At 40.2% G+C, this 27,867-nt stretch overlaps 1 protein-coding gene across 4 annotated transcripts in view; it reads right to left on the reverse strand.

The window, feature by feature from the left end:
• ATL2 (atlastin GTPase 2) overlaps positions 1–15,863 on the reverse strand; it is a 54,312-nt gene extending 38,449 nt beyond the window's left edge. For 3 of the 4 annotated variants that reach the window (XM_060754526.2, XM_060754528.2, XM_060754525.2), the window contains exon 1: positions 15,708–15,863. In XM_060754526.2, coding sequence (XP_060610509.1) covers positions 15,708–15,777 — 70 coding nt within the window. In that variant the 5' untranslated portion in view covers positions 15,778–15,863. The remainder of the gene's footprint in view (positions 1–15,707) is intronic. The other variant, XM_060754527.2, reaches the window with a different exon arrangement.
• Between the last annotated feature and the right edge of the window lie 12,004 nt (positions 15,864–27,867).

Raw genomic sequence — 27,867 nt, forward strand, 5'->3', positions numbered from 1 at the left:
GCTAGAATACTGTCCTAGAAACCCTATTTGCATGAGCAGTACACTGGTTTTCTCATCAGCACCATAAATGCTGGAAAAGTGCACTGAATGGATATACATGACTTATCAGGAAACCTGATTTAAGCTTTCATATTGTATAGATTATATCACTTTTGCAAACATACACAAGTGATATTGCAGAAGCCTATTTCAATGTTGCCTGTCTACTTTATTTTCCAGAATCCAGCAGGAAAGCAAACATTAAATTGTTTTCATATACAGCCAGTCCCCAACTTATAAAGAAGATACGTTTCGTATGACTGATCCTAAGTTGAATTTGTTTGTAAGTCGGAACAGGTACATTTTTAAGAGTGTAACACCAGCACATATAAGCTTTGGATAGGAAAAGGAAGGGTTAGCATCCCTGTCGTGTTTAATTTGATGTCTGGGCTCCTATTTAAAAGATTTCACCTCACTTTCTGTCCCTGTGATTTGAAAAAATCGGCTTGTTGTGGAAATAAGGATTGGTGATAAAGTTTCACTGGAGGCAATTTTTCCCATGATACGTCTTTCCAGGAGTGAATTTCCCTTCCGACGGGTAGATTGCTCACACATCTTGCTGTCTAATCCTCATTTGTAACTATGTTTGTAACTCTGAGACTGCCTGTACTTGGATATGCAGGGTTCCCCAATAAAAAGGATACCCCACCATTACACCAGGGATCAATTCTAACATACCAGTTTCAGTCATAAGATGACCATCGAGAAGTGGTTCTCAACCTGTGGGTTCCCAGGTGTTTTGGCTTACAACTCCCAGTAATCCCAGCCAGTTTACCACCTGTTAGGCTTTCTGGGAGTTGAAGGCCAAAACGTCTGGGGACCCACAGGTCAGAACCACTGCCATAGAGTGTTGTGGGAAGTCTTGAGATTCCTTGAGAGGTATCCCCCTCAGGTAGAAATTATAGCATTTTTTTTAAATCGCGGGTTTTCCACTTTTATGTCCAAAGGCAATATCTACAAAGTTACAAAATTCAGGGCTACAGCAAAAATTAGTCTCAATTTGAAAAACAAAAAAGACATTGGAAATTTTTAAAAAAATGTTATTTTCTCTTTTTTCAAACATTGCAGAATCCATGGTCTTCTCACTTGTTTCAAAAACAATTGAACACTGAATTCTCTTTTGACATTTGTCCTGAGTATTCCTGCATTTCTAGTTTTTATCTTTTAGCCATCGCATCCCATTTTATCCCTTTAATTTTCAGTGCATCTTATTCCCATCATTTTATTCCCATCAATCATTTTGTTCTCATTCCTGCATTCACTCAGCATCAAGTCAAATTATGTAATCCTCAAAATAGTCACAAGATGGTCCATTAGAAGAGTAGTTGCATTGGGGCTACAAGTATTAGGAATTTCACAGAATTCACATGACCTCTGTGATGTACAACTTCTACTGGCCTTATCTTCCACAGATTATCCTATCTATCTCTGGCTTTTTGCCATGTTAGTATAATCAACAGTATCATCATCATCTATTTATATAGGCCATCACTGTACTTGATACATTACTATGAAATACACAACCAAGCAGTATCCTGTCCTGAGGTTACAAGTGAATTAAGAAATGAGACAAAAGGAAAGGGGGAGGAAATTAAGTCCAGCAAATACTTCCTCGTCTCTCCCTCTATGGCCAGGGCAGAGGCAATTAGGATGGAGAAAGGGCAAATTCTTCATTCTATCTGCTCATCAGTTTACTCTCTTATAAATATAGGGTTCCTGTAAACATATAAGCATTCCACTCATAAAAAATGGGACTTTTTGGTTTCTATCATGGTGGGATCCAAGCTCTTTGAATGAATAATTAGGTGGGGATAAGATGCAGGTTGAGAATTCCTATACTGAAAGTCATTCTGGTACCACTATCGTAGAGTCTTGTGAAAGCTCAAGTGTAATCTAGCAAACATCCTGGGATCTGCATTGGAGAGAAGCTCCATGAAAAGGAGTGCGAGAACACCCTTACTCACAAAAAAGCAACAGTGGCCAAAATGCTACTGAAGCTGGTATAGAACATTTCTTTAAACATTAAGAGTAACAAACTGATTGGCGAGAGTTAATGTGTAGTGGTTTAAATGCTGGACCACAACTCTAGAGATCATGATTCAAATCCCTATTCAAACCCACTAGGAGGCTTGAGCAACTCACATTCTCTCAATGTATTGCCGAAGGCTTTCATGGCCAGAATCACTGGGTTGTTGTAGGTTTTTCAGGCTGTATGGTTATGTTCTAGAAGCATTCTCTCCTGATGTTTCGCCTGCATCTACGGCAGGCATTCTCAGAGGTTTTCCTAGTTTCCAACAGACCTCACAACCTCTGGGGATGCCTTGTACAAGACAATATATATTTTCAGATTCTCTGATTTCAAACTGTTAAGAGTTTTAAAAGTCATTAATTCTATGAATTGGTTCAGAAACAAACTGGAAGTCATTGTCATTTATTTCATGAAGTACATCACATGTTCTGAATCAGTAGCTATAGTCAGTAACCTACTGAAACTGAGACACTTTTCAAAAGAAGCCCCATGAAGAATGTAGTGGATGTATATGTATATTTGACCAAACATGACAGCTGTTTCAACAATTAGATTGATAATCTCCAGAAAAAGTAGTATGAGGACACCAATGTAAAGGAAAGCTACAGCTAGCTATAGCTGTAACGTGAGAATCTTGGTCTAAAGAAGAATCCAGGAATAGGAAAAATGTTCTTGCACTATTAAAGGAAAACCTTGCATTGGTTTCCAATTACAAATGTTGTGATTAAGAAACTAGCTATGTAAATTATACACAATCTGAATACAACTCTGTTAGTCCATCAGGCTCATGAAGCCTGGGACATCCATCCACAGTCAGCTAATCAAGGAATCAAATGGATCGTAAGGGAAAAACTTCTGTGAATTCAGTGGCGAACATTAGAAGACTCAAGGCTTTCGCTTCTACTACTCAGTCTAATACTTTTATCAAAATGAGAACAGGAAAATCACTTTCTTGGTGGGGATTACAGGCCTGTGGAAAAGATTTTAACCTTCAAGATCAAAAGCTGAAATCACTGCTTCTCTGGAGAGCATTTTCAAGTGAACTGCTATCTTAGTAACACAAAAGGGTGACTCCTTATCAAGGTCAATCCTACAAACCATTGGATCTTGTTTAAAATTCAATTTGTTTGTGCACATCAAGTCTATCACAAACCAAAGGATCTTTGAAATATACCAGTAATTTAATACAAAGAACTATTTGCCAAATCCAAGATTTTCAAACACATAAAATTAAACACTGCTCTTACATATTTGAAACAATCAATTAATTCAAATTGAGATCAAGTATTATTAATGTAAACAAAACATCATGGTAGCTTATTTGTTCTTTTTTGGATCTATGGATGAACAATCCTGTGGTTTATTTGAATTGTTGTATGAATCCACCTGAATGGCTTTACATTTCCCTCTACTAATATGCCCACTACCAACATGCCTCCATGCATACTGACTGACAAGGTAAATACTACCAAACGGAATAGGATTTCTTCCCAGTTAAAAAGAAGCACAATTAAATGTTTCTATAAGTGTACACTTAGCATTCAGCGAGTGGTTTTCTTCATGCCCTTCTCCATGTAGAAGGCTAAAGTTATTCTTCTCTTGTCTAAACAGACTGAATATGCTGCGCTAAAGATATGTAGACTACATAACAAATCTTAGATTAAGTTCTAATCTTAGGGATAAAAATCAACTATCTAGCAGATGTTCTGGACAATTTTCCTCAGGTCAGCTCAGGATGGTGAGTTTTTAGGGATTATGGGAACTGTAGTCCAGAACAACATTTTACAAAACTCTTTATAGGCAGTCCCCAAGTTACAAACACAACAGTTTCTGAAGGTTTGTTCTTTTAAAATAGTGTTTATTAAATTTTAAGTCTATAGGTTTGTTCTTACCTTGAATTTATATGTAAGTCAGAACAAGTACATTTTAATAATGTAACTCCAGCCAAATATATATATATATATTACGTTTGGATAGCAAAGGGAAGGGTTAACACCTCCTGTGGTGTTTGTTTTGCTTTCTATGCCCCTGTTCAGATGATTTCACCTCACCTTCTTTCCCTGTGACAATTGGATTTTGAAAAATTTGGCTTCTTGTGGAAACATGGATTGATGATAAAACTTCAGTGAAGACACCTTTCCCCCGTGATAACTCTCTCATTAATGAATTTCCCTTCCTAGGGGGAGATTCCTCTCACTTCCTGTTGTCTCACTCCCATTTGTAACTATGAATCATTTGTAACTCTGGGACTACCTGATTTGGAATTTTCAAGACTATACCCATTACAGAATACAATCCACTGTAAGAATTCCCATCCCATCGCTCCCCCACTCCTATTTTTATCATTTAATAATTAATACAAGACATTGTCAGTCTAAAATAAGCTGGTTGCCTATGCTATATAACATACTGGTTTGCTAACAAACTAACATTTTAATGCTTATAACAGCTATAACCACTTGCACACTTTTCCTAGAACCCAAATTCCTGAGATACAGAACTTGAAATATTATTTAATCCATGCACAGAAGATAAATTGTTCTGGTTATGCATCAGGCCCACAGACACTCTGTTGGCCACCCCTAGTTCTTATAACTGACGCCAAAAGTTAATATGTTATTCACAGGAACCTCCTAGCTAATGTTTTTCTAGTTTATGTCTCTGACTTACATAACAAGGATCAATTAACTGTTAATGACTGGCTTTTCTTAACAGCTGACAAACAAGAAAATACACATGATGTACTACTACAGGGCATGGTATAGAACTCTTTATTAAGATAAAAGTTTTAAGGAGAGGTGATAGCAAATAATAGGTATAATGAATGCTGACACCATACCAAACAAGATTTAAAAGCTAACAAATCCTGGGAAGTTTTGAGAGAAGCAGGATAGGAACTTGGATTCCAACTACACTAACTTTGTTGTATGTCACTTTGGTCTCTTTTCTGAAGAAAGGCAGGATATCAAATAATTAAATGTGACTTCGCATTCCTTTTTTAATTATTTGTTTCACTCTACCAGCCAATCCATTTTTATGTTTTTTTTTATTTTACCAGAAATCATCATTCTGAGTACACCAAGTACACAATATGTATAAACCATTCCAGCTTATTATAATTTGCAAACATCGTTCATGGCTTACAAATGTGACGCGCTGCAGTGAGTTGGAATTCAAACCCATCATACCAATACAACACGATTTATGGTATATAGACAAATCTGTATAAAAGCTACACAAGCAGATCACTAATAATTTTTGGATTTTTTTCCAACAGAAAGCTATGTAATCAGACAATACATATATGCAGCAATGAGCACAACCTGTGCTATTTCTAGCTTGCTGAACTCCTGAACTGACCCTAATTCATTTCTTCGTAGGTTGGCTTTAGTCTGTGTTTATTATTAGAAGCAGAGAAATGCCTGCGCTGTAGGCAGGTGTATGAAGTCCAGAACTGTTTCCCAAACCAGCCTTTCATGACATGTTAGTACTGACAGTGAAACATTGAACTAACCACACAAACAGCACTGATCAGCATCTTGAAAACTTCACAGCAATCCACTAAACGAAGGACCCAGAAATCTACTTGAGAAATTCAGGAGACTATCAAGCTGACACTTGAGTAGAATTTCATGGGCAAAACATTTCATGAATGCAGTTTCACTTCAGACAAGGTCCTTATTCTTATGACTTGCCAACTTTGCTTTTAATAAGATCACTTATGCTGGGAAGGGGTACTTACAAAAATAATGCTTTATAGCATATTAGAGATCAGTACTTTTGATTTTGCCCTGGAAACATACTGGTAATCCATAAAGCTCCTTCATACCAGAAACTGTAATACAAGACCTGCCATCAAATTTAGTACGATTTCACTTCTGAATAGAACAGAATAATGGAAGAGACCACAAGGGTCATCCAGTCCAACCCCATTCTGTCATGCAGGAAAATACAAACAAAGGACTCCCAACAAATTGCCATCCAACCACTATTTAAAAACCTCCAGAGGAGGCTCCACTATGTTTCAAGGCACCATATTCCACTGCTGAACAGTTCTGTCAGGAAGCCCTTCCTAATGTTTAGGTGCCCCCCCAAATCCCTGCTACAATTTGAATCCCTTGTTTTGTGCACCCGTCTCTAGAGAAGCAGAAAACAAGTTTTCCCCCTGGTCAATGTGACATCTCTTCAAATATTTAAACATGGCTATCGTGTCCCTAATCAACCTTCTCTAAGCGAAACATACGCAGCATCCTAAGCTGCTCCTTGTAGGGCTTGGCTTTCAAAACTTGGATCATTTTTGCCATCCTTCTCTGGCACATTCCAGCTTGTCAATGTTCTTCTCAGATTGTGGCCTCTAGAACTCACAATATTGCAGGTGAGATCTGATCAAAGCAGACTAGAGTGGGACTATGACACTAGACTCCTACTGATGCAGCCTAGAATCATATTGGCTTTTAAAGCTCCACTTCACACTGTTGACTCGTGTTCAGCTTTTGGTTTACTAAGATTCCTAAATCCCTTTCACATGTACTGTTTTCAAACCAGGTGTCTCCCACCCATTATCTGTGTATTTCATTTGTATTGCCTAATGTAGCATATAATTACAATTCTGGGTCATCTTTAAATATAAAACCAGAGGTTACTGCAATGCAAGCTTATTCCAAGCTACCATGTCTTGAATCAACAACTAGATTTATCATTCTCAAAAAAAAGGGGGAGCAAGTACACTGAATTAAGATGAGAAGTGAGATTTCTGATCACAGTGACTAAAGAATTCAATTCAGTTGTGCTTCCAGGAGGCCAGCTAAGCAGTCAATAATTTTTTGGTGTCAGGAGTGACTTGAGAAACTGCAAGTCACTTCTGGTGTGAGAGAATTGGCTGTCTGCAAGGACGCTGCCCAGGGGACGCCTGGATTTTTTGATGTTTTACCATCTTTGTGGGAGGCTTCTCTCATGTCCCCGCATAGGGAGTCGGAGCTGACAAATGGAGCTCATCCATGCTCTCCCCGGATTCAAACCTGGTCTTCAGTCCTGCCAGCACAAGGGTTTAACCCATTGCACCACCGGGGGCTCCAGCAGTCAGTTATAAGTCTACTTCACTATTTCAATCCAACTAGATTTATGAAATTATTTGCCTTGAATTTTGGTTCATCCTATGTGACTCTCACATCTATCTCCTATCCCTGCATTGTTAGTATTGATTCAAAATTACTACTATGCTAGCCTATTGCCAGGTCACTAAAAAGTTGTCTCATGCCTAGTCAGCCTTTTCATCAGTCCATCAAACCCAAACTGACTACAATGCTTCATTCCAAATTTCCAGTTTCAAATATGGCTCTTTTCTCCTATTTACTAGAGATTTTACAGACTGAAAATGGGACCAAGAAGTGCAACCAAAACAGGCAAACAAATATATGGGACTGAAACAATGAACTACTTTTCTTCTGTTTACCCTTTTCCTCCTTCGTCACTCATTTCAATTTTTAGATGGTAAACAGCAACATATCCTGTTGCACTCTAAGGCATGATTACATACATGGAACTATATAAATATTACTAATAAGGCATTCCATCAGCAAGTTACACTCCTTTTTTAAATACCAGTTCTTTGAAATGCCTGACCAGCTGAGAAACTCATCTTTCCTTCACCAGTTTACCACAGGACAAACAAGTTAAAAGATTCACTGCCATAGGATATACTGTGTTGGTTGTCAAATAGGAATTATTTAAAAGGGGATTACATAGTCTCCTGGAAGCTAGGATCATCAACAGCTATTAATTAGAATAGCTCCCATATCAGAGCAGATATACATACATATCCAAAGTCCACGATGGAATGATGGCAACAGTCTTGGACAGCAATGGCTCCCAAAGTGACCCATTTAAAGTGGAATCACATGTCGAACAGGGGTGTGCTCTTGTCCCAACCTTATTTTCCATCTTCAGTGCTATGATTCTTCACCGTTTTGATAGGAAGCTTCCTTACAACGTAGAAATCATATTTCGGATCGATGACAAGCCATTAAACCTCAGCAGACAGAAAGCCAAAACCAAGGTCACAACAACATCTGTTATAGAACTCCAATATGCTGATGATAATATAGTCTGTGCTCATTCAGAAGACGACCTACAAACCACACTAAACACCTTTGCAGAAAAGCTTGGCCTCTTACAGAACACTGAGAAAACCGAGGTGCTCTTTCGGGCAGGCACCAGCCAATCCTTCTGCAATGCCAGAAATACAGCTTAATGGTGTACAGTTAGAAAATGTTGACCATTTCTGCTACCTTGGCAGACACCACAACAGTCAATATCAACATTGAAATACATCATCATCTGAACACTGCGAGTGCAGAATTTTTTCAAATGAAACAGAGAGTGTTTGAGGATCAGGACATTTGTAGGGATACCAAAATGCTTGTTTATAAAGCTATTGTCCGCCCAACCTTATTATATGCCTGCAAAACATGGATAATCTACAGACATTCACAGTCAACTTCTGGAACAACATTGCCTTCAAAAAAATCCTGCAAATCTCTTGAGAAGACAGGCATACAAATGTCAGCATTCTGGAAGAAGCAAAGACCATCAGCATTGAAGAGATGATCCTCCGCCATCAACTTTGCTGGACTGGTCTGGGCACGTTGTCCAAATGCCCGATCACCTTCTTCCAAAGCAGTTAGTCTATTCTCAGCTCAAGAACAGAAAATGGAATGCTGGTAAACAGGAAAAGGGAAGAGTGCAGCTTCATTCACACCTTGCTTGCAGGTCTCCAACAGGCAATTAATAAGTCAGGGTGTGAACAAAATTTTGTACTAACTTGGTCTGAATCAACATGGGTCTTTTAAGGTTATGTTTCATTTATGTAAAAAGAGGTGTGGCAAACAAGTTGGTTTTATAATGATTTCCCTTGGCTTTATTTTTTGTTTTAAATATTAGGCTTTCATTTACCTTATTTTTTTTAAATCTGGGAGAAAAGTAAAGTATATCCAATAAATAAATATAATAATTTTAAGACAGCTTCTTTGGGTATCAACTATTGCACTTTTGGAGGATGTGACAAAGTAGTGCTATGGATAGTATTTGCTGGTCATGATAAGGTCAGTGTTGGGTGACTGTTACACTGCTGAATCTCAATATTATTTTATTCTCTATTCTGTTTATGATCAATCTGAGAACGTCTTGCCCAAGGATTGGGATTCAATATCATCTGTATGTTGTTGAATCCATATTTCCCATCTGAATCTAGAGCACCAATAACATTTAGAGTTCATGTATGATAACAAGTTGAAAGGTCATAAGAGATCTTGATCAAGAATTTAGGTTACAGGCTGTATTTGAACAGTGTTACACTGATTCTTTGTCTTAGCTTAACAGACCATGACAAATCTGGGCTATAGGTTCAGGAGTGCTCCTGGATTCACTCTTTTCATTGTCAAGTGCAGCAAGGATCAGAAGTCCTTTTGCCCAATTTTTACTAGCACCAGCTCAATTCATCACTGACGATCTAGGTACACAGTTAATACCACTGTCAAGACCTTTGCCCTGCATCTACATGCACTTGCATTTCACAATGCACCTGGAATTTGCATCAGATGTATAATGCTATGGGTGATGGCAACATCCTGTCTTAAGAACATGCAATTGGGTACAACTGAAAGGGCATCCAATCCAACCCCTAGTGATGCAGACAATGCACAACTAATGCATTACTGACACATGGCCATCTCGTACCAGACAGTCCTTTTTATTGTCAAAAATGTGATTTTTGTTGCATCCTGATCGTGGCCATTACTTCAATGGCCATTTGAAGTAACAATCAGTACTGATTACCCAAGGTAGGTGAAGAAAATCTGCATAGAAAATCTGTGTGTACTTTAATAAAAATGCATTTTACTTCCTATGCCAACTGAAGGAAGTATCTCCTTGTGAAATGCAGTGTGTACACAGCAGCATCTTGTTTTATTACTACTATTTTAACTAAATCATTATTCATATTTTACTAGTATATCCAGAAGTATTTAAACCTGCTGTGATGCATTACTGACACCTATTGGCCCAACCCTTTCATAGTACTGGTTTCCAAGATTTGGCACGGCCATTAGGGAAGTAAACACATTCACCTTTGTGTTAGGCCCCAACAAACAGGCTGTATTGCAAACACTGTGCAACCAAGTTTCTTAATTCTTCTTTTCCAGAGGTAACCTCTGACACTATTTAGTGAAGTGCCTCAAGAACTTCATAAAAGTTCCTTAAATTGTCAGAATCTAGTTCTGAAGTAATAACATACTGCTAATACGTTCTTAAAAGTTTGTCTTGAAAACAGTTTTACAAAGTAGGTGTATAATTTAAACTACTATAAGCAAAGAGTTTATTATTATTATTATTATTATTAATAATAATAATAATAATAAGACTCTTTATTTATACTCCACCACCATCTCCCCGATGGGGACTTGGGGCGGCTCACATGAGGCCAAGCCCAGCGACACAATACAATAAATGAAATCAAAACACAAACAATAACATGATAAATTACATAAAGCATAAAAATACAGCAAACAACATAAAATTAAAATAAAATCATTCATAACACAGTAATAGTGAGTGGGCCACATGTACAGCGAACTCTCTAGAGCAGAGATTCTCAAAATGTGCTCCTCCAGATATTTTGGACTTCAGCTCCCATAATTCCTAACAACTGGTAAACTGGCTGGGATTTCTGGGAGCTGAAGTCCAAAACACCTGGGGAAGCAAAGTTTGAGAGACCCTGCTCTAGAGAAAGGGAGGGTTAGCTCATGGCCCAATGTCATTTGGGAAGGGTCTTTGGGGAGGCACATTCCAAAGGTGGCTGAAATAAAGGCAAAGACATTGGGGCCTGATATAACCTATACAATTTAACCATTTTCATACCAAGCATTTGAAACACTGCTGATATATGTCTGATCAAAAGCAACATTTTTCATGCATTTAAAGCACACCTCAATTTCATAAATGACTACGCAAGAACAGCACAGAAGCAAGCCATAGAAACACTTTTAAAAACCAATGAATTCCTATCGTAGAGACTTGAAGACATGGATCTTCAATGAATCCTTTGAGAATGTTTAGTCCCTAGTTATCCTGTGTAGTAGTCACACATCTGGCACTTTATCCCATGCCCTCTCTCCATTACTGCAGCTGGCACTTATTTTATTCCTGTGTTCACAGCTTGGCCATGCTTACAGCAATTTATCGCCATGGTTAGAGGACCACAGTTTGATTGAGTCTGAGTTGATGTTTTGATATGTGCATGTGTTTTATTTTATTGTATTTTACATTGTGCTCACTGTTATGTTTTGTTTTTAGGCACTTTGTGCCATCAGTAAGCCGCTCCAAGTCCCTTCAGGCATACGGTGGTGGGATAGAAGAATAAAGTTATTATTATTATTATTACACTTTATCTTTGCAGTAAACAGTTGAAATGCCCTGTGCTCTTTACCTTTCTTAAAATTTCCCATATTTTAATAGTTAAATTGTAAATCCCTTTACCACTCAGCAAGGCAAGAGGCACCACATTTATCTCTGGTCACTGACTCAAGAGGAAAAAAAACTCTCCAAAAACTACTAATATTACCTAGCTTTTAACTTAATATTAAAAGTCATAATAAACTAACCAGAACAGCTTTCATGTATGTTTGATTAATTAAAAAAAATACTGGCTTGGTTCAGAACATGTAGTTTCTCTGAAATTACCGGTAGATTTGTTTAAACGTGTCAAAATTACAGGCACCAACATGTCAACTGACTATCATTTGCCAAGTGTATTTGTGGAGCTGAGATGAACAAGCATTATACAAGCATATTTCCCCTAGTGGTTTGGCAACAAACATGCAGACAAGTTTATCACATGGCATACCCAGAGGCAAGACTTCTTGGCTATTTGTCAATTTAGACCACATGGAGGAGAAAATAAGGTCATCGGGTATTAGTTTGAGTTCATGTTCCTCTCTCCTACCAGCCTACAAGCACCATGGCATTGGCAAACAGCAATTAGAGGCACTAAAATATAATGGTAAGAGTTTTCCTATGATGAGACAAACAGAAGAAACATACTATTTGTGAAGTGTTTAGAACTGGGTCATAACATCCGAGATGCTTGCATTACATTCCAATGTCAATGCTTTCTATGCAACACTACTGCCACCACTACCAAAACATCCAAACACTTACTGAAAGATCACATGCATGACAGGGTCAAAATCTTCAATGACTTTGGTGCAGTCAGTATCTTCCTTCCTTTTTACACTTTAAAATATGCAGCATGACAATAATAATTTAAACCTCACTCTACATTCGACCACACAGAATGATCTCAATATACCATAGCAAGTACTGTAACACACATCCTCCAAACATATTCTTATTCTCTTCCTTTCCTTGCATGTTAAACACACCCCAAAAGATTCAGGCCTACACATAACCAAACCATCACCTTAGGATGCATCTACAATTCCAATTAATGCAGTTTGACACTGCTTTACCTACCATGATGCGACACTTAAGGAATTGTGGGAGTTTCAGTTTGGCAAGTCAACAGCACACTGTTAGAGGAGATTCCATCTGAACATTAGGAAGAACTTCCTGAATGTGAGAGCCGTTCAGCAGTGGAACTCTCTGCCCTGGAGTGTGGTGGAGGCTCCTTCTTTGGAAGCTTTTAAACAGAGGCTGGATGGCCATCTGTCAGAGGTGCTTTGAATGCAATATTCCTACTTCTTGGCAGGGGGTTGGACTGGATGGCCCATAAGGTCTCTTCCAACTCTATGATTCTAAGTTTAAAATCTTCCAAAACTACAACTTCCATAATTCTTTAGCATTGAGCAGTGACAGTGAAAGTAGTGGCAAACAGCATTCATTGCACAGTGCAGATTTACCCTCGGAAAGAAGAGCAAACACTCTGTTTAGGAAATGATAGTTTGCATGCAGAAAGTCCTTGATTCAGTCCCAACAGCTTCAGGGCAACTCTGGAGAAGACCCCAGTTTGTAATCCTGCAGCATATCTACCCCTGGGAGCAGGCAATATTAGGCTGCTAGAGCAACTAATGGCCCAACAGACAAATGAGCCTATCAAGATGAATCCTGGCCCTCCTCTCCCCTCTCCTCCTGCAGGCTACAAGGTTCACACGCCCCAGACACCAGCCAGCCAAGCTTGACCACGTGGGCCGCCAACTCTATACATACACTAGTGGGAGCTTGCCACACCATTTTACCTGCAAGGCGTTACTAAGAAAACCTGTTTTTTCTCTCATGCACAAGCCCATAACAGACCAAAAAACCAAAAATGACTGAGGCCTAATCCACCCTTTGAAGGTTCTTCATATGCAAATCCATAAGATTATAGTCTTTTCCTACCAAGACACATCTGGATAGACATATATAAACAGGAATTATCGCTTCCTCCACCCCACAAAGTGACCCCGCCCCTAGTTAAGCATACCTCAGTGACATCACACATAGAAGCAATCTCTCTCTCTTGCTCTCTCTCACAAACACACACACAACTTGAAAGGCCTGCAAATTCAAAAAAAATATAGCCTCTTTCTACCAAACCATATCTGAATAGACACAAATAGATCCAGGGAAGTCATGCTACCCCTCTATTCTGCTTTGGTTAGACCACATCTGGAATACTTTGTCCAATTCTGGGCACCACAACTGAAAGATGGTGACAAGCTGGAATGTGTCCAGAGGAGGGCGACTAAAATGATCAAGGGTCTGGAGAACAAGCCCTATGAGGAGCGGCTTCAAGAGCTGGACATGTTTAGCATGCAGAAGAGAAAGCTAAGAGGAGACATGATGACGGCCATGTATACCAAATACACACAAGGCCTAAAGTTTCCAGATAGGAATGATCAAAGGTCTGGAAGCCAAGGTTTATGAGGAGCAGTTTAGAGAGCTAGGAACATTTAGCTTGGAGTTAAAACAGATTGAGAGTATTAGCCATGGTGAAATATTTTAATAGATGTCACGTTGAGGTTGTTTCCTGTGGTTCTGGAGGCTAGGGCCCCTTCTACACTGCCATATTATCCAGATTGTCAGAGCAGATCACCCACATTATCTGTTTTGAACTAGATTATAATCTTGATAGACATAAATAAGAAGGAATTATCGCTACCATATAACCCACTTCAAATCAGACAATCTGGATTTTATATGGCAGCATAGAAGGGGCCTAGGACACAATGGAGCAATAGATTCAAATTGCAGAAAAAGAGATTTCTCCTACATATTATGAAGTTCCTCAACAGTGCTTCAACAGTGAAGCATTTCTCCTGGGAACATGGTGTAATCTCTTTCTCTGGAGACTTTTAAGCAAGAGCTGGACAGCCATCTGTGGGGAGTGTTCAGGTATTCCTTAAGGACAGAATGGGGTTGGACTGGGTGGTCCCTGGGGTCTCTTCCAGCTCTCTAAGTGAGCCTTGAAAGGCTCTACAGGTGCAAATCCACAAGATGACAGCCTTTTCCTACCAAGTCAGGACTCGATATCTGCTGGGGTCCCTTCCAACTGTAGGATTTGATGAAGGCACCTTCTCTGGAGCTTTCTGAACAGAGGCTGGATGGCCATCTGTCAGGGGTGCTTTGATTGGTGCCTTCTGGCAGAATAGGTCGGACTGGATGCCCATTGGGGTCCCTTCCAATTGTAGAATTTGATGAAGGCACCTTCTCTGGAGCTTTCTGAACAGAGGCTGAATGGCCATCTGTCAGGGGTGCTTTGATTGGGGACTTCTTTGGCAGAATAGGTTGGCCTGGATGTCTGCTGAGGTCCCTTCCAACCATAGGATTTGATAAAGGCGCCTTCTCTGGAGCTTTCTGAACAGTGGCCATCTGTCAGGGGTGCTTTGATTGGGGCCTTGTGGCAGAATAGGTCGGACTGGATGTCTGCTGGGGTCCCTTCCAACTGTAGAATTTGATGAAGGCACCTTCTCTGGAGCTTTTTGAACAGAGGCTGAATGGCCATCTGTCAGGGGTGATTCAATTGGGGCCTTCTGGCAGAATAGGTCGGACTGGATGTCTGCTGGGGTCCCTTCCAAATGTAGGATTTGATGAAGGCATCTTCTCTGGAGCTTTCTGAACAGAGGCTGGATGGCCATCTGTCAGGGGTGCTTTGATTGGGGATTTCTTTGGCAGAATAGGTTGGCCTGGCTGTCTGTTGGGGTCCCTTCCAACTTTGGGATTTGAGAAATCTCTTTTTCTGGAAGTGTTTAAACAGAGGCTGGATGGCTATCTGTCGGGAGTGCTTTGATTGGGCCTTCGTGGCAGAACAGAGTTGGACTGGATAGCCTTCCAACTCTGGGATGTGATGAAGTGTCCTTCTGTAGAGGTCTTTAAACAGAGGCAGGGTAGTTATCAGTCAGGGTTGCTGTGATTGGGGCCTTCCTGGAAGGATGGGGGTCAGGCTAGATGGCCTTTGGGGGTTCTCTTCCCCCTCTGGGCTTGGAAAGCAGGCCTGACGGGGCGTTAGAGCTGGGAATTCGTGGAACCGCAGCCTACAGCCAGGCCTTCCCGCTTCCCCTCGTCAGGCACGGCCCTCCACCGGGGCTGTGGCCGAGCCGAGGCCCCTCTCCTCCTTCTCTCCCACCTTTCCCAGGCCGCCGGTTACCTGCCAGGTCCTGCTGGAGCCGCGGCGGCTCTCCCCGCTGCCCGCGCCGCGCCGCGTCCCCTTCCGCCATCTTGTCCAGGTTTAAAATTAACTCCCCGTGACGTCAAACGCCGCCGCCGCGAGCCCTTTATCGGCGCGCGCGCGAGCCAGCGCGAGCTCGAGCTCGAGCGCGAGAAAGAGAGGCGGGTCGGAGGGAAGGGAGTCAGTGAGTGGGAAGGAGAGAAGAAGGATGGAAGGAAGGGGGGGTCCTAGCGCCCAACGGTTACCCTGGCGTTCCGACGCTAGTACGCATGCGCAATAGCCTCGAGCGCTTTTTCCCGCGCGTTTGGGTTTTTGTATTCTCACTCCCCCACGTGACCGACTCTGAATAGTGGGTTGCTGTACGGCCAGAAGCATTCTCTCCTGACGTTTTGCCCATATCTATGGCAGGCATCCTTAGAGTTGAGAGGTCTGTTGGAAACTAGGCAAGTGAGATGTGTATATGTATATATATACCAATTTAAGAAGAATTCAGGTAAATCGACAAAATGGACAAATTGGAATCTCAGGAATATAAGTCAAGCAGAAGAATGTAAAAATAAAATAAGGGGAACAGACACACACACACACACACACTAAAATCAGGACAGTAAATAAAGAATAACACTCAGAAAGCAGGGGAATTCCAGACAGGAAACAATCAGGGCCAGCTAACACCTCCCAACAAAGGATTCTCCAGGTAGGAAGCAGCTGGGCTTTGAAGCTGCAAGGCTATTCAGTGCTAATCAAGGTGGCCAATTGCAACATTCACACTTGTTGGAAACAGCAAGTGAGGTGTGTGTGTATGTGTATATATATATATATATATATTCACACTTGTTGGAAACTAGGCAAGTGAGGTGTATAATATATATGTAGTCGGCCACCTTGATTAGCACTGAATGCCATCGCAGCTTCAAAGCCTGGCTACCAGTATTAAAATCTCTAAAATCAGGACAGTAAATAAAGACAGGAAACAATCAGGGCCAGCTAACACCTCCCAACAAAGGATTCCCCAGGTAGGAAGCAGCTGGGCTTTGAAGCTGCAAGGCTATTCAATGCTAATCAAGGTGGCCAATTGCAACATTCACACTTGTTGGAAACTAGGCAAGTGAGATATATATGTATGTATGTATGTATGTATATGTATATATATACACCTCACTTGCCTAGTTTCCAACAAGTGTGAATATACACACACACACACACACACCTCACTTGCCTAGTTTCCAACAAGTGTGAATGTTGCAATTGGCCGCCTTGATTAGCATTGAATAGCCTTGCAGCTTCAAAGCCCAGCTGCTTCCTACCTGGGTAATCCTTTGTTGGGATGTATTAGCTGGCCCTGATTGTTTCCTGACTGGAATTCCCCTGTTTTCTGAGTGTTGTTCTTTATTTACTGTCCTGATTTTAGAGATTTTAATACTGGTAGCCAGGCTTTGAAGCTGCGATGGTGATGTCGAGCACCCCCCCCCCCCAAAATAAGGGATAGTGACTTATAGTTCTGCAAAGGGCAAGGGCACCAGACTACACAACAAGGGTTAAGTCTTGGTCACATTGCCAAGGCACTGACAACAACAAGGACTCCACGAGGCTTTTGGGAAACGGCTGGATCTTGGGACTTCTGCCCTTTGTGAGAGTTGTAGTTTCCAAAAACGTGAATCAGTTGCAGCACAGCTGGGGTTTCATCTGCCAGCCTTCCCAATGATCATAGACTCTCTGCCTGCATGTCTTGGACTTCAGTACATACTATCTCCCTCATGAACTTTCCTCAAAGACCTTTTAAAACATTGGACTTCAGGCTTCTTCATGAAAATTAATCCTCTTATTAAATATACTTGGGATGTGGGACAAAGATGGGGTTTTGTTGCTATGAAACGCTTATGATTATGAATGTATGTATCTTGCTATGAAATATTGCCTTTCCCCTTTGCCTTTTGCCCTAGAAAATGTGACCCAGGACTGTTGAAATGCTTGAGGGAGAACCACCACCTCCCTTTCTTATTTGATTATTTCACCTCTGCATGGACAATAGCAAGCTGAAACTTCCTCTTGTTTGCTTTGTCTGGCAGGCAAGGAAGTTTATCTGGATACTTTGATTGAATCACAAAGGGCAGGGTTGATCCCCCCCCCCCCCCTGAGGTCCTCTGCCCCGATCCTGTTTGTTTTCCTTCACCAAAACCCATCAAGGGCAGGAAAACCTTTCTTAATGAAATCAACCTTTGCTGGACAAAACAATGCCCCTCTTCCGTCCTGCCTCCCTCTCCCTGATTTGCTAAGGAGCCAAAGAGGGAGGGAGTTTTGAAACTTTCAAACCTGTATTTTCTCTATAAAAATGCCAGTAAAATTCTGTATTGCTATGCTTGTAGTGGAACTATTCCTACAATGCATCCGATTGCAGCTGAATCGCTAATAAAGACACCTCGGTCCCAGCTTCTTCCGCTTTGGTGAGGATTTATTATTTTAAATATTTTTGCTGCTGAAATTGGCTTTGCTGGCCTCACCAAGGTTCAAGGACTCTCTTTGGTGCGGTCCTCAGGATCTCCTCGGCTGGGGAGATCCTCCTAAAAGCAGCTCGATATCATTGGCATTCAATGCTAATCAAGAATGTATGTATCTTGCTATGAAATATTGCCTTTCCCCTTTGCCTTTTGCCCTAGAAAATGTGACCCAGGACTGTTGAAAATGTGACCCAGGACCCAGGACTGCAACATGCACACTTGCCTCAAACAGACAAGGGTTTTTTCTCCCACTCTGGACATTCCACAGATATATAAATCCCACTTGCCTAGTTTCCAACAGACCTCACAACCTCTGAGGATGCCTGCCATAGATGTGGGTGAACATGGCTATATAGTGTGAATGTTGCAAATGGCCACCTTGATTAGAATTTAGTGGCCTTGCAGCTTCAAAGCCTGGCTGGTTCCTGAGTTACGCTAATCCCATAAACAAACATTACATTTTTATTTATATAGATGACAATTAAAGTGCCTTCTAACAATTCCAAGTAAATCCTAGCTAGGCTCGAAGAACTATTTTTTTTTCTTTGTAAGAGGTCTGTAAATGTTTGCTTTTAAAAAATTAAGATCAAAATTAAGATTAAAAGAGAGAGAGAGGGATTATTGGAGGAAACAACATTCCAAAATAAGTGTGCTCTTTGTTTAAATGCATTATTTAAAAAATAAATTGTCCCATGTCACTTAGATAAATTGTCCAAAACTTTCTGCCTGACCACTCGTTTATACTACTAGTCTCATCTTCATAATCTTGGCAGTGGCCCAAAACGTGTAATGCTCATTCATTAATTCCTGGGGCTTTGTTGGTCCTCTAATATCATGCAGTTCATGGGTGGGATCCAATGCAAACTCTCTCTGAAAGGAAAGAGAGCAACGCAGGAGAGGTCATTCTGTGACCACAACTATCATCCCATGAATAGAAGTTCCAGACTTTCAGAAAACAATTATGCTGGATCCCACCCAATAAGGGTTTTTTTTCCAGCTTCCAGTAGATTTTATGCCAATTTCCGTCCATTGTAACCATATTCATAAAATAATACGCACATAATCCTTGGATCACTTGCTAAATTTATTTCCATTATCCTGGTTATGAAAGCAAGTACGTATTCCAGAAATACAGCAACAATGATGGGATAAAGCCAAGCTCAAACTAGCAATCCCTTAGGAATCTCATTTCAATCAAAGAAAAAATTATTGGCTACATCTTTTCTGGACTCGACAATAAATGTCTAACATTTTTTCCCCTTTTACATTAGCCTGAATGCTTTAATTAAATGCTAGAATGAGAAGCCTGAGGTTAATTAATATGGTTTTGCTAGAACATGAAGTTACCAATAAGTAGGCTGTTCAGTCTAAAGCTATATGGTTCTTTGTTGTTAGGTGAAGGTAAAGATTTCCCCTTGACATTAAGTCCAGTCGTTTCTGACTCTGAGGGGTGGTGCTCATCTCCATTTCTAAGCCGAAGAGCCAGCGTTGTCCATAGACACCTCCAAGGTAATGTGGCCGGCATGACTGCATGGAGCACCATTACCTTCCCGCCGAAGCGATATCTATTGATCTACTCACATTTTAATGTTTTCGAACTGCTAGGTTGGCAGAAGCTGGGCCTAACAGCAGGAGCTCACTCTGCTCCTCAAAGTTGAAACGCCGTCCTTTAGGTCAGCAAGTTCAGCAGTTCAGCGGTTTAACCCATTGCACCACTGGGTGCTCCCATAGTTGTTATGTGCCTTCAAATCACCTTCAGTTTACAGTGAGTCTAGGCTAGGGTTTTCCTTACAAGATTTATTTAGAGGAGGTTTGCTTTTGCCTTATTTTATTTATTTATTTATTTGCCATATTTGTATACCGCCCTTCTCAGCCCGAAGGGAACTCAGGGCGGCTCATAGTTGGCAACATTTGATGCCACGACAAGTAAAACAATCATACAATAGTGTTTAAAATATTTGTATAAAATATAAAAACCGTACAAAGCCATAAAAACATTATCATGAGCGTCTCCTTGTTAAAATCGTTATTCATCAGGTAGTTCTATTATTTCGTATAATTATGCTGGATTAGCAAAAGCCTGCTCAAACAGACTTTTCTTTGAAAAGTCAGGAGAGAGGGGGCTGCTCTTATATCCCTGGAAAGGGTTTTCCACAGTCGAAGGGCCACCACTGAGAAGGCCCTGCCTCTCATCCTTCCTCTAAGGCTGACAGACTCGTCCAAGATCATCCAGTGCATTTACATGGCTTTGTATTCATCCACACTGTACAATTAATGCAGCTTGACACCACATTAACTGTGATGGTTCAATGCTATGGAATCCTGGGATTTGTCATTTTACAAAGTTGTCAGGTTTCAGCTACCCATGAAGATTGTGGGTTGAGGTCCAATACCTGGTATGCTCTGCTACTCCAATGGCCAAATCAAGACACAAACTGGGTTTGAAGACAACAGGAACAGAGGTGTGTTACTCTCAGGGCTGAGAGGATGTCAGCTACAAAAGTTGGGAGAGAATGCTTCTGGAACATGGTCATACAGCCAGGAAAACTCACAGCAACCCATATTACTTTAGTTTCCCAGGTGATAAGCACTGGACTGTATGACTGTAGATAAGGTTATCATGCTTCGGTGCATGCAGTTCTCTTTATTAATAAACATATATGTTATGAAGGGGACTGTATGAGTTTCATAAGTGATTCTTAAGGATGATAGCTTTGAAACTGTGGACAAGCTCCTGCTATTTAGTGTAGACATAGGAAAAGTTTCAGCCTGGGGTTAATGGGTGTGCATTTCCTGACTTGCTCTCCTGATGTGATCTGTTTATGGGAGGTGAGGTAATCTTGTTTGGAATGTGTAGTCTTCCTGGCAGAGTTACTGGAAATAGGGCCAAAGGCGGGGAGGAGGAATGGCACTTTTTTGGAATTGCACAGCTGCTGGGGTTCAGCAAGGGGATGGGGATTTCTCAGGGGATGAGGGGGATGATGGGATTCAAATTGAGGAGTCTGTGATCCTCAGTTTGATCAGGAAGATTTTCAACCCTTAGATGAGAGAGAATTGTAGGCAGTTGAAGATGAGACAGAGGATGTTTTGGATTCCGATGTTCGTTCCTTAGCAACAGGGGAAAGTGAAAAGTCCATTTATCTTGGGCCTTCAGCTGATGGGGATTTTTCCCGAGATACCAGCTTAGGTCTCCAGACAGAGGGAGTGAAAGATAGATTAATTAGGCGTTGGAGAGACTCCGTGAGAAGTCCCTAAAACCCAGATGTGTGATGCATGATCTCATGGCTTCCTGGTCGGGTTTGGGTTTAAATTAAGTGGTGTTTACTTGATGTCTCCTAGAGGAGACAACGTTGCCATAACGTGTGGGTTCCTGTCTCAGCTCTCAAGTTCATGATTCAAGTTTTTTGTGTTTGCCTGTGTTCCTGGAAGGGTTTGCCTTGGACAAAATTCCTCTTTTCATGCTCATGGATTTATTTATGTCTCTGATTTTGACTCTCTTGACTTCATGTACTTGTCCTTTTTGGACTACTGCTCTTTTGTATATGGACTGCTACCATTTTGTAGTTCCTATTTATTTATTTATTTATTTACTTACTGTATTTGTATACCATCTTTCTCAGCCAATTGGCGACTCAAGGCGGTTTCCAACAAATCAGTATACATAAAAGATAATAGACAAAAGACATTGAGCAGTATAAGACATCATAAAAACAATAAAAGCTACTTTGGGAAATGTGCCTTTGGAGAGTGACCATATATTCCAGTCCTGTTGTTTCACCTACACTTGTACTTTCTCCCACCTTATTGAAAGTCAATTCCACTGTTCAGTCCCCTATGAGCTCCTGCCCCACGAATGTACCTTTTGATTGCTATCTCATCCAATGTTTTATCATTTTATGTTGTGCATTTGGCCCGCCCACTGTGTTTTATTTTTCATTACATTATTTTGTACTGTTTATTTTACTTGATTGGTTTACTTACTTTGTTGTGATGTTATTTTGTTGTTTATATTTTATGTTGCTGTAATGTATCACTGGGCTTGGCCTCATGTAAGCCGCTCCAACTCCTTTGGGGAGATGGTGGCAGGGTATAAATAAAGTTTATTATTATTATTATTTGAAACCCAACAAGATGAGTCCACAGCAGACACTCTGCTGGCTGTTGTATTGGATCACACGTTCATTTGTGTATGCATTTCTTAATAAACTGCTGTAGTTAGTCCTGGTGTGGTGCTGTGTGAAAAGGTGTCCCAAGGTTAGAGTGCAACAGCAACTCTATAAAATGTAAAATAAAATGTCACATTTGACTTTGTAAATTCATGTCATCCATCTTTTCAGAGAGGGTTTCAATTTTCGATAACAAGGTCTTTAGCCTTCTCTTTCCATAAGATTCATATGAAACAAAAATAAATTTTGTGCTTCAACTTGGGTCACATTTCCATGAAACCTCATTATGTGCATGTATACTCCAGGTATTTCCAAATCCGAAAAATATTAAATCGAATACATTTCTAGATCCAAGCATTTTGGATTGGATATACTTGAACTGTACTGAAAAAGGAAACAAAACTAGACTTTCATCATTGGAACTGCTTTACATTTTTTAAGAAATGATTAATCACTGGCGCCTGCCATGTCACAAACAACAGTTTAATTTTCAAGCAAGCCTTCATCTCTTGTCAAGTCACATTCATAGCCTACTTTTCAAACAAGTTTGCGAATATATTTTCAATTAATTTAAGTAGTCATTAATCCCATTATAGTATGTTAATAAATACAAAAACATGACTAATCCATCAAAGCATATAGAAGTGTGGATTCTCTATCCCTATTTAAATACATCTTGTATGCCTCTGTTAATATCCATAGTAAATGAATGACATGTGAATATTTCTAAGGTGCAATGGTAAAACACAGATCCTTGGTAGAATCTTGTTGATATCTATATAAATAAAAATTTAATGTTTGTTTGTAGGATTAACAGAACTCAAAAACCTCTGGACAAATTGACATCAAATTTGGACACAAGACACCTAACAACCCAATGTATGTCCTTCACTCAAAAAAATGATTTTGTCATTTGGGAATTGTAGTTGCTGGGATTTATAATTCACCTACATTCAAAGAGCATTCTGAACCCCACCAACGATGGAATTGAACCAAACTTGGCACACAGTTCTCCCATGACCAACAGAAAATACTGGAAGGGTTTGGTGGACAGTGTCCTTTGGTTTTGGAGTTGTAGTTCACCTACATCCAGAAATCACTGTGGACTCAAACAATGATGGATCTGGACCAAACTACACGGATACTCAATATGCCCAAATGTGAACACTGGTGGAGTTTGGGGAAAATAGAATCTTGACATTTGGGAGTTGTAGTTGCTGGAATTTATAGTTCATCTACAATCACAGAGCATTCTGAACCCCATCAACAATAGAGTTGGACCAAACCTCCCACACAGAACCCCCATGTGGGCCACAGCAACGCGTGGCAGGGGACGACTAGTCATATATATATATATACCCCGAAATTGTGATACATATATAAGTACATCTTTTAGGTATTGCATAATTAAGATATTCAATTAATTGTTTTTTTGGGTGGGTGCTCCACATGTTGAACCATTTCACATGCAAATGCACATTCTTGGGTGATGCAAACCTAGTTGCGTAAAGTTTGATTCACTGGGATTGTGGAAACAACTATTGCATATTCACCTTGACACACTGGAAGGAGAAATATTATAAGCTGCCTAGGATGAAAGGCAGGTTATAAATAAATACAATGCTAATGGTATGTGCCTTGGCAAATGCAATTGGCAGCATGATGTTAATATTCTGCAGCACAAATATATAGTGCACCTATGCATAGTTATATCAGTATAGATTTGAATTACTTAAGTACAATGTAGAATTTTGGCCTGTATGTCTTTGACCTTGATATTGTAGATATATCTTTTGGGGTAAATGACACGAGCTATGTTCACATGTAACTTTATGCCATGCTGGATTTGGAAGCAAATTTGTTCATTCATATGTGTATATACTCTCAAAAGTCTTCGGTGTTAATTTTCCCACAAGAAGAGTATTACTTCAGCTATAAAATGGGAGAAAATTAATCTAGAACTGGACACTTGGAAGAAAATCCACATTAGAACAAAGAAATGGCTTGCTATTTTAGGTACACATACATTATGAAAATTCAAAGAACCCGACGCCTGGGAACTTGAGAACAGGTATTAAAAATTCAAAGTCGCTCTTCTGGCTAAGAAATGGTTTTTCCATTCAATCCTGTACATATTTGCTTGATCAGATTTTAAAACACTGACCAAAGGCCCGTCCAGAAACTACCTTTATCTAAGGAACTCCCACAGCAAACAGGGTGGCCTGACCCCATTCCCTGTAAACATGGAACAAATGGCTACAAAAGGTAAACAACGCAAGATTTCCAGGTGCGGGAATATCACGGTTTTGTGCTAAATATGTGGATCTTCACATGTCTGTATGTCCCTGAAATCGGAAATCATGGGATTTTTTAATCTGGGTTTGTTCCCAGCTTTGAGGTGTTTGTTCCTGATAGGTCAGTTCCTTTAAAAAAGGTGACACTTGAGTAAGAGGCAAAAACTTTGTGTGCCAGAAACTTCATGAAATGTTTGGAGAGCACATTTTCTCTGGCCAGGAAAAAGTTGTGGACCCCTAGTACATCTTTTCACAAGAAGAGCAATCAGGAACAGCCATGTCTAACCCAGGAACAGCACCCTGTTGTTTGATGCCACAATAACACAACCAAATCTGTCTGGACAGATGGCCAGGTAGCAAGGCTCCAAAAAGTGTCAATAATGACAAAGTTCTGTTCCTGGCCTGAAAGTATGTGTTCCTGTTAATTGTGAAGTGCTGACTTGGGCAGAAGTGGTCCAACCCCATAAACTTTGTTTGTGTGGCAGATACTTCTTGAAACGTCTGGAGGGCACAGTTTCTCTGGCCAGGACAAAGTATGGAACTTTTGCAATGATTTGCTGCAGTTATTCTCCACATATCTGCATTTTGAGATTTTTTTTTTAAACCGCCAAAGTTTCTGGTGGAAGTCCCGCCGTGGCCATCTTGGGAGCCTCTAAATCTCACAACAAAACATCAGATCTGGACAACAGAGGCAGTACACCTGGGACCAATAGCGTACCTGTCCAAATGTATCTTCTTCTACGTCCCACCTCAGAGTTTAAGATCTTCTGGGGAGGCCCTGCTCTCGGCCCCACCTCTGTTGCAAACGCGCTTGGCGGGGATGAGGGACAGGGCTTTCTCGGTGGTGGCCCCCCACCTGTGGAATTCAGTCCCCGGTGAAATTAGATGATCAACATCCCTCCTTTCCTTTAGAAAGAAGTTCAAAAAGTGGATGTGGGACCAGGCCTTCGGGTAATCTTGCTGACAATGACAGTGACAATGATGACAATCGCTATGGAAATGGACTATGGACATGCTTGATGGAGTCTCTAACTACAGAATTCGGCTCAGACAAGGCCACCAGGCTGTTATTGAAACAGAAACAGATTTTAATTAATTAATGTGATTTAATGATTTAAATGTATGTAATTATTGGATTTTATTATGTATTTTATTATGTGTACATTGGAGGCAAATATCTGAAATAAATAAATGGATGTTTTCTGAAGTCCCAGGATTTTTTGCCCCTGTTTAAAACCCGTGATTTAGTGCTGCCTAGAAGCGCCCCAAGATAATCAGGTTAGAAAGCTTGAATTTTTTTGGTTCTGCTTGAACATTGCAGTTACAGTTCCCTTGCTGATATTTAAACATTCATAGGCTGGCATCCAATTACAGTAGGCTCTTGATATCCACTAAGGTTTGGTGCCGGGACTCCTGTGGATACCAGAATCCGTAGCTTCTACAGTTCATTATATATAATGATTTGTAAAATGCCATCCATTATAAAAAGTGGCAAAACTGATATTAATGTTGAGGTTTTTTGTTTGTTTTTTTACTATATTCAAGTCATAAATGGTTGACTCCATGGCTGCAGAATCTGTGGATATGGAGAGCTGGATGTACAGTAGTTACTTAAGCTGTGTTCAAAAGCTTGTATACTCCTAAAGGGTTTGTTTTCCTAATTTTTCTCCCCATTTACCAGCTTTGTCCCAGATTGGTTGAGAAGGTTGCCTCCTTTTGCTACAAGACGTGGAGTCAGGGGTTTAGAAAAGCCAAGTCCAAAATTGCCTTGAGCTAATTAAGCGAATTCCATGGTTCAGCACCTAAAAGAACAGTATATAATAGGAATGAGTAAACTTCAACCCTCCAGGTGTTTTGGCTGTTAGGAATTCTGAGAGTTGAAGTCCAAAACACCTGGAGGGCTGAAGTTTGCCCATGCCTGGTATATAACCACTTATTTACTACTATGCCTAAATACATTTTAGCACCAGTAGAGCGATTTTTTTTACCAGCGCATGCACACCTGATTACACCTTTGTGCAAAACTGTGCAAAACTATTTCACAACTGCTTTGCACAATGCTTATACAGCTAATTATATGCTAATTATGAAAATATGCAACTGTTAAGAGAAAAGTGTACTAGTTCAACAAGTATAGTTGAACACATAATTTAATGTCCGTGTATTTATCTTTTAATAGGTCCTAAAACCTAGTTTTCTTGGGGTCTTTGTTTTCATTTAAATGTTATACTGTAGTTTAGTTCCTCTATGGATACCAAAATCTATGGCTGCTCATGTTCCATGATATGCAATGGCAAAAAATCAAGGTTTGCACTTTCGATTTTAAAAAAATATTTTCAATCCATTATGAATATGGAGGACCAGCTGTAGGGTTTATAAGTTTTCAGAATCACCTGCTCTACAAAGAAGATAACAGGAACTATTTATTGCTGGCATATTTAGAAAAGGCAGAGAAATTATTCATTGTAAACAGAGGATGTTTGCTAACTTTCTGACATTGTTGATACTGTTGGAAACAGGACACAAAGGGTTGGTTTTTTAAAATATTTACCAACTGGAAGCTGTTCATAAAGGATTTTCCGGGAGATACTAATGTTCAGGTTGAATACTGAAAGCAGTGCTACTCATACAGTATCTGTTCATGGACAAAAGCCATTCCGTTTTCATTTTGGTTCTGAGGTTGCTTTGGCAGGAAGAATATGGGAATCACATTTTTGTTCTCATGCTGTGACTTGACGAGTGTTGCTAGGCATCAGGTTCTGCAAAGGCCATAGTGGTGCCCAATGCTCTTCCCAACAGATTATGCTCACTGGTCTGTCATTATTTCACTTTTTAAAAGAACAACATACATTGTTTTAAACTAATGGAAATGAATGCATAGGCATCACCACAAATGGGGTTTGAAGGGTACATAAATTATGACAATGGAGCCTTATATCCGGAGACTAATTATTGATCTCTTGGAATATATTAATAATGCTTATACATCAACGTAGATGTTTCTTAAACATCCATGCCATTCATTTATGTCTTTCTAAGTCTGGTTGGCTCTCTGTATCCACAGGTTCTTTATCCACGGTTTCAATCAATCACTTTTTTTATTTCCCAAAAGCAAATTTTTATTTTATTGCGTATGGAGGACTACGCTGATGTGTAAACATTGCCTGCTGTAGTCATAGAA

This window comes from Anolis sagrei, chromosome 1 (assembly GCF_037176765.1).
Source record: "Anolis sagrei isolate rAnoSag1 chromosome 1, rAnoSag1.mat, whole genome shotgun sequence".
Classification (NCBI taxonomy): domain Eukaryota; kingdom Metazoa; phylum Chordata; class Lepidosauria; order Squamata; family Dactyloidae; genus Anolis; species Anolis sagrei.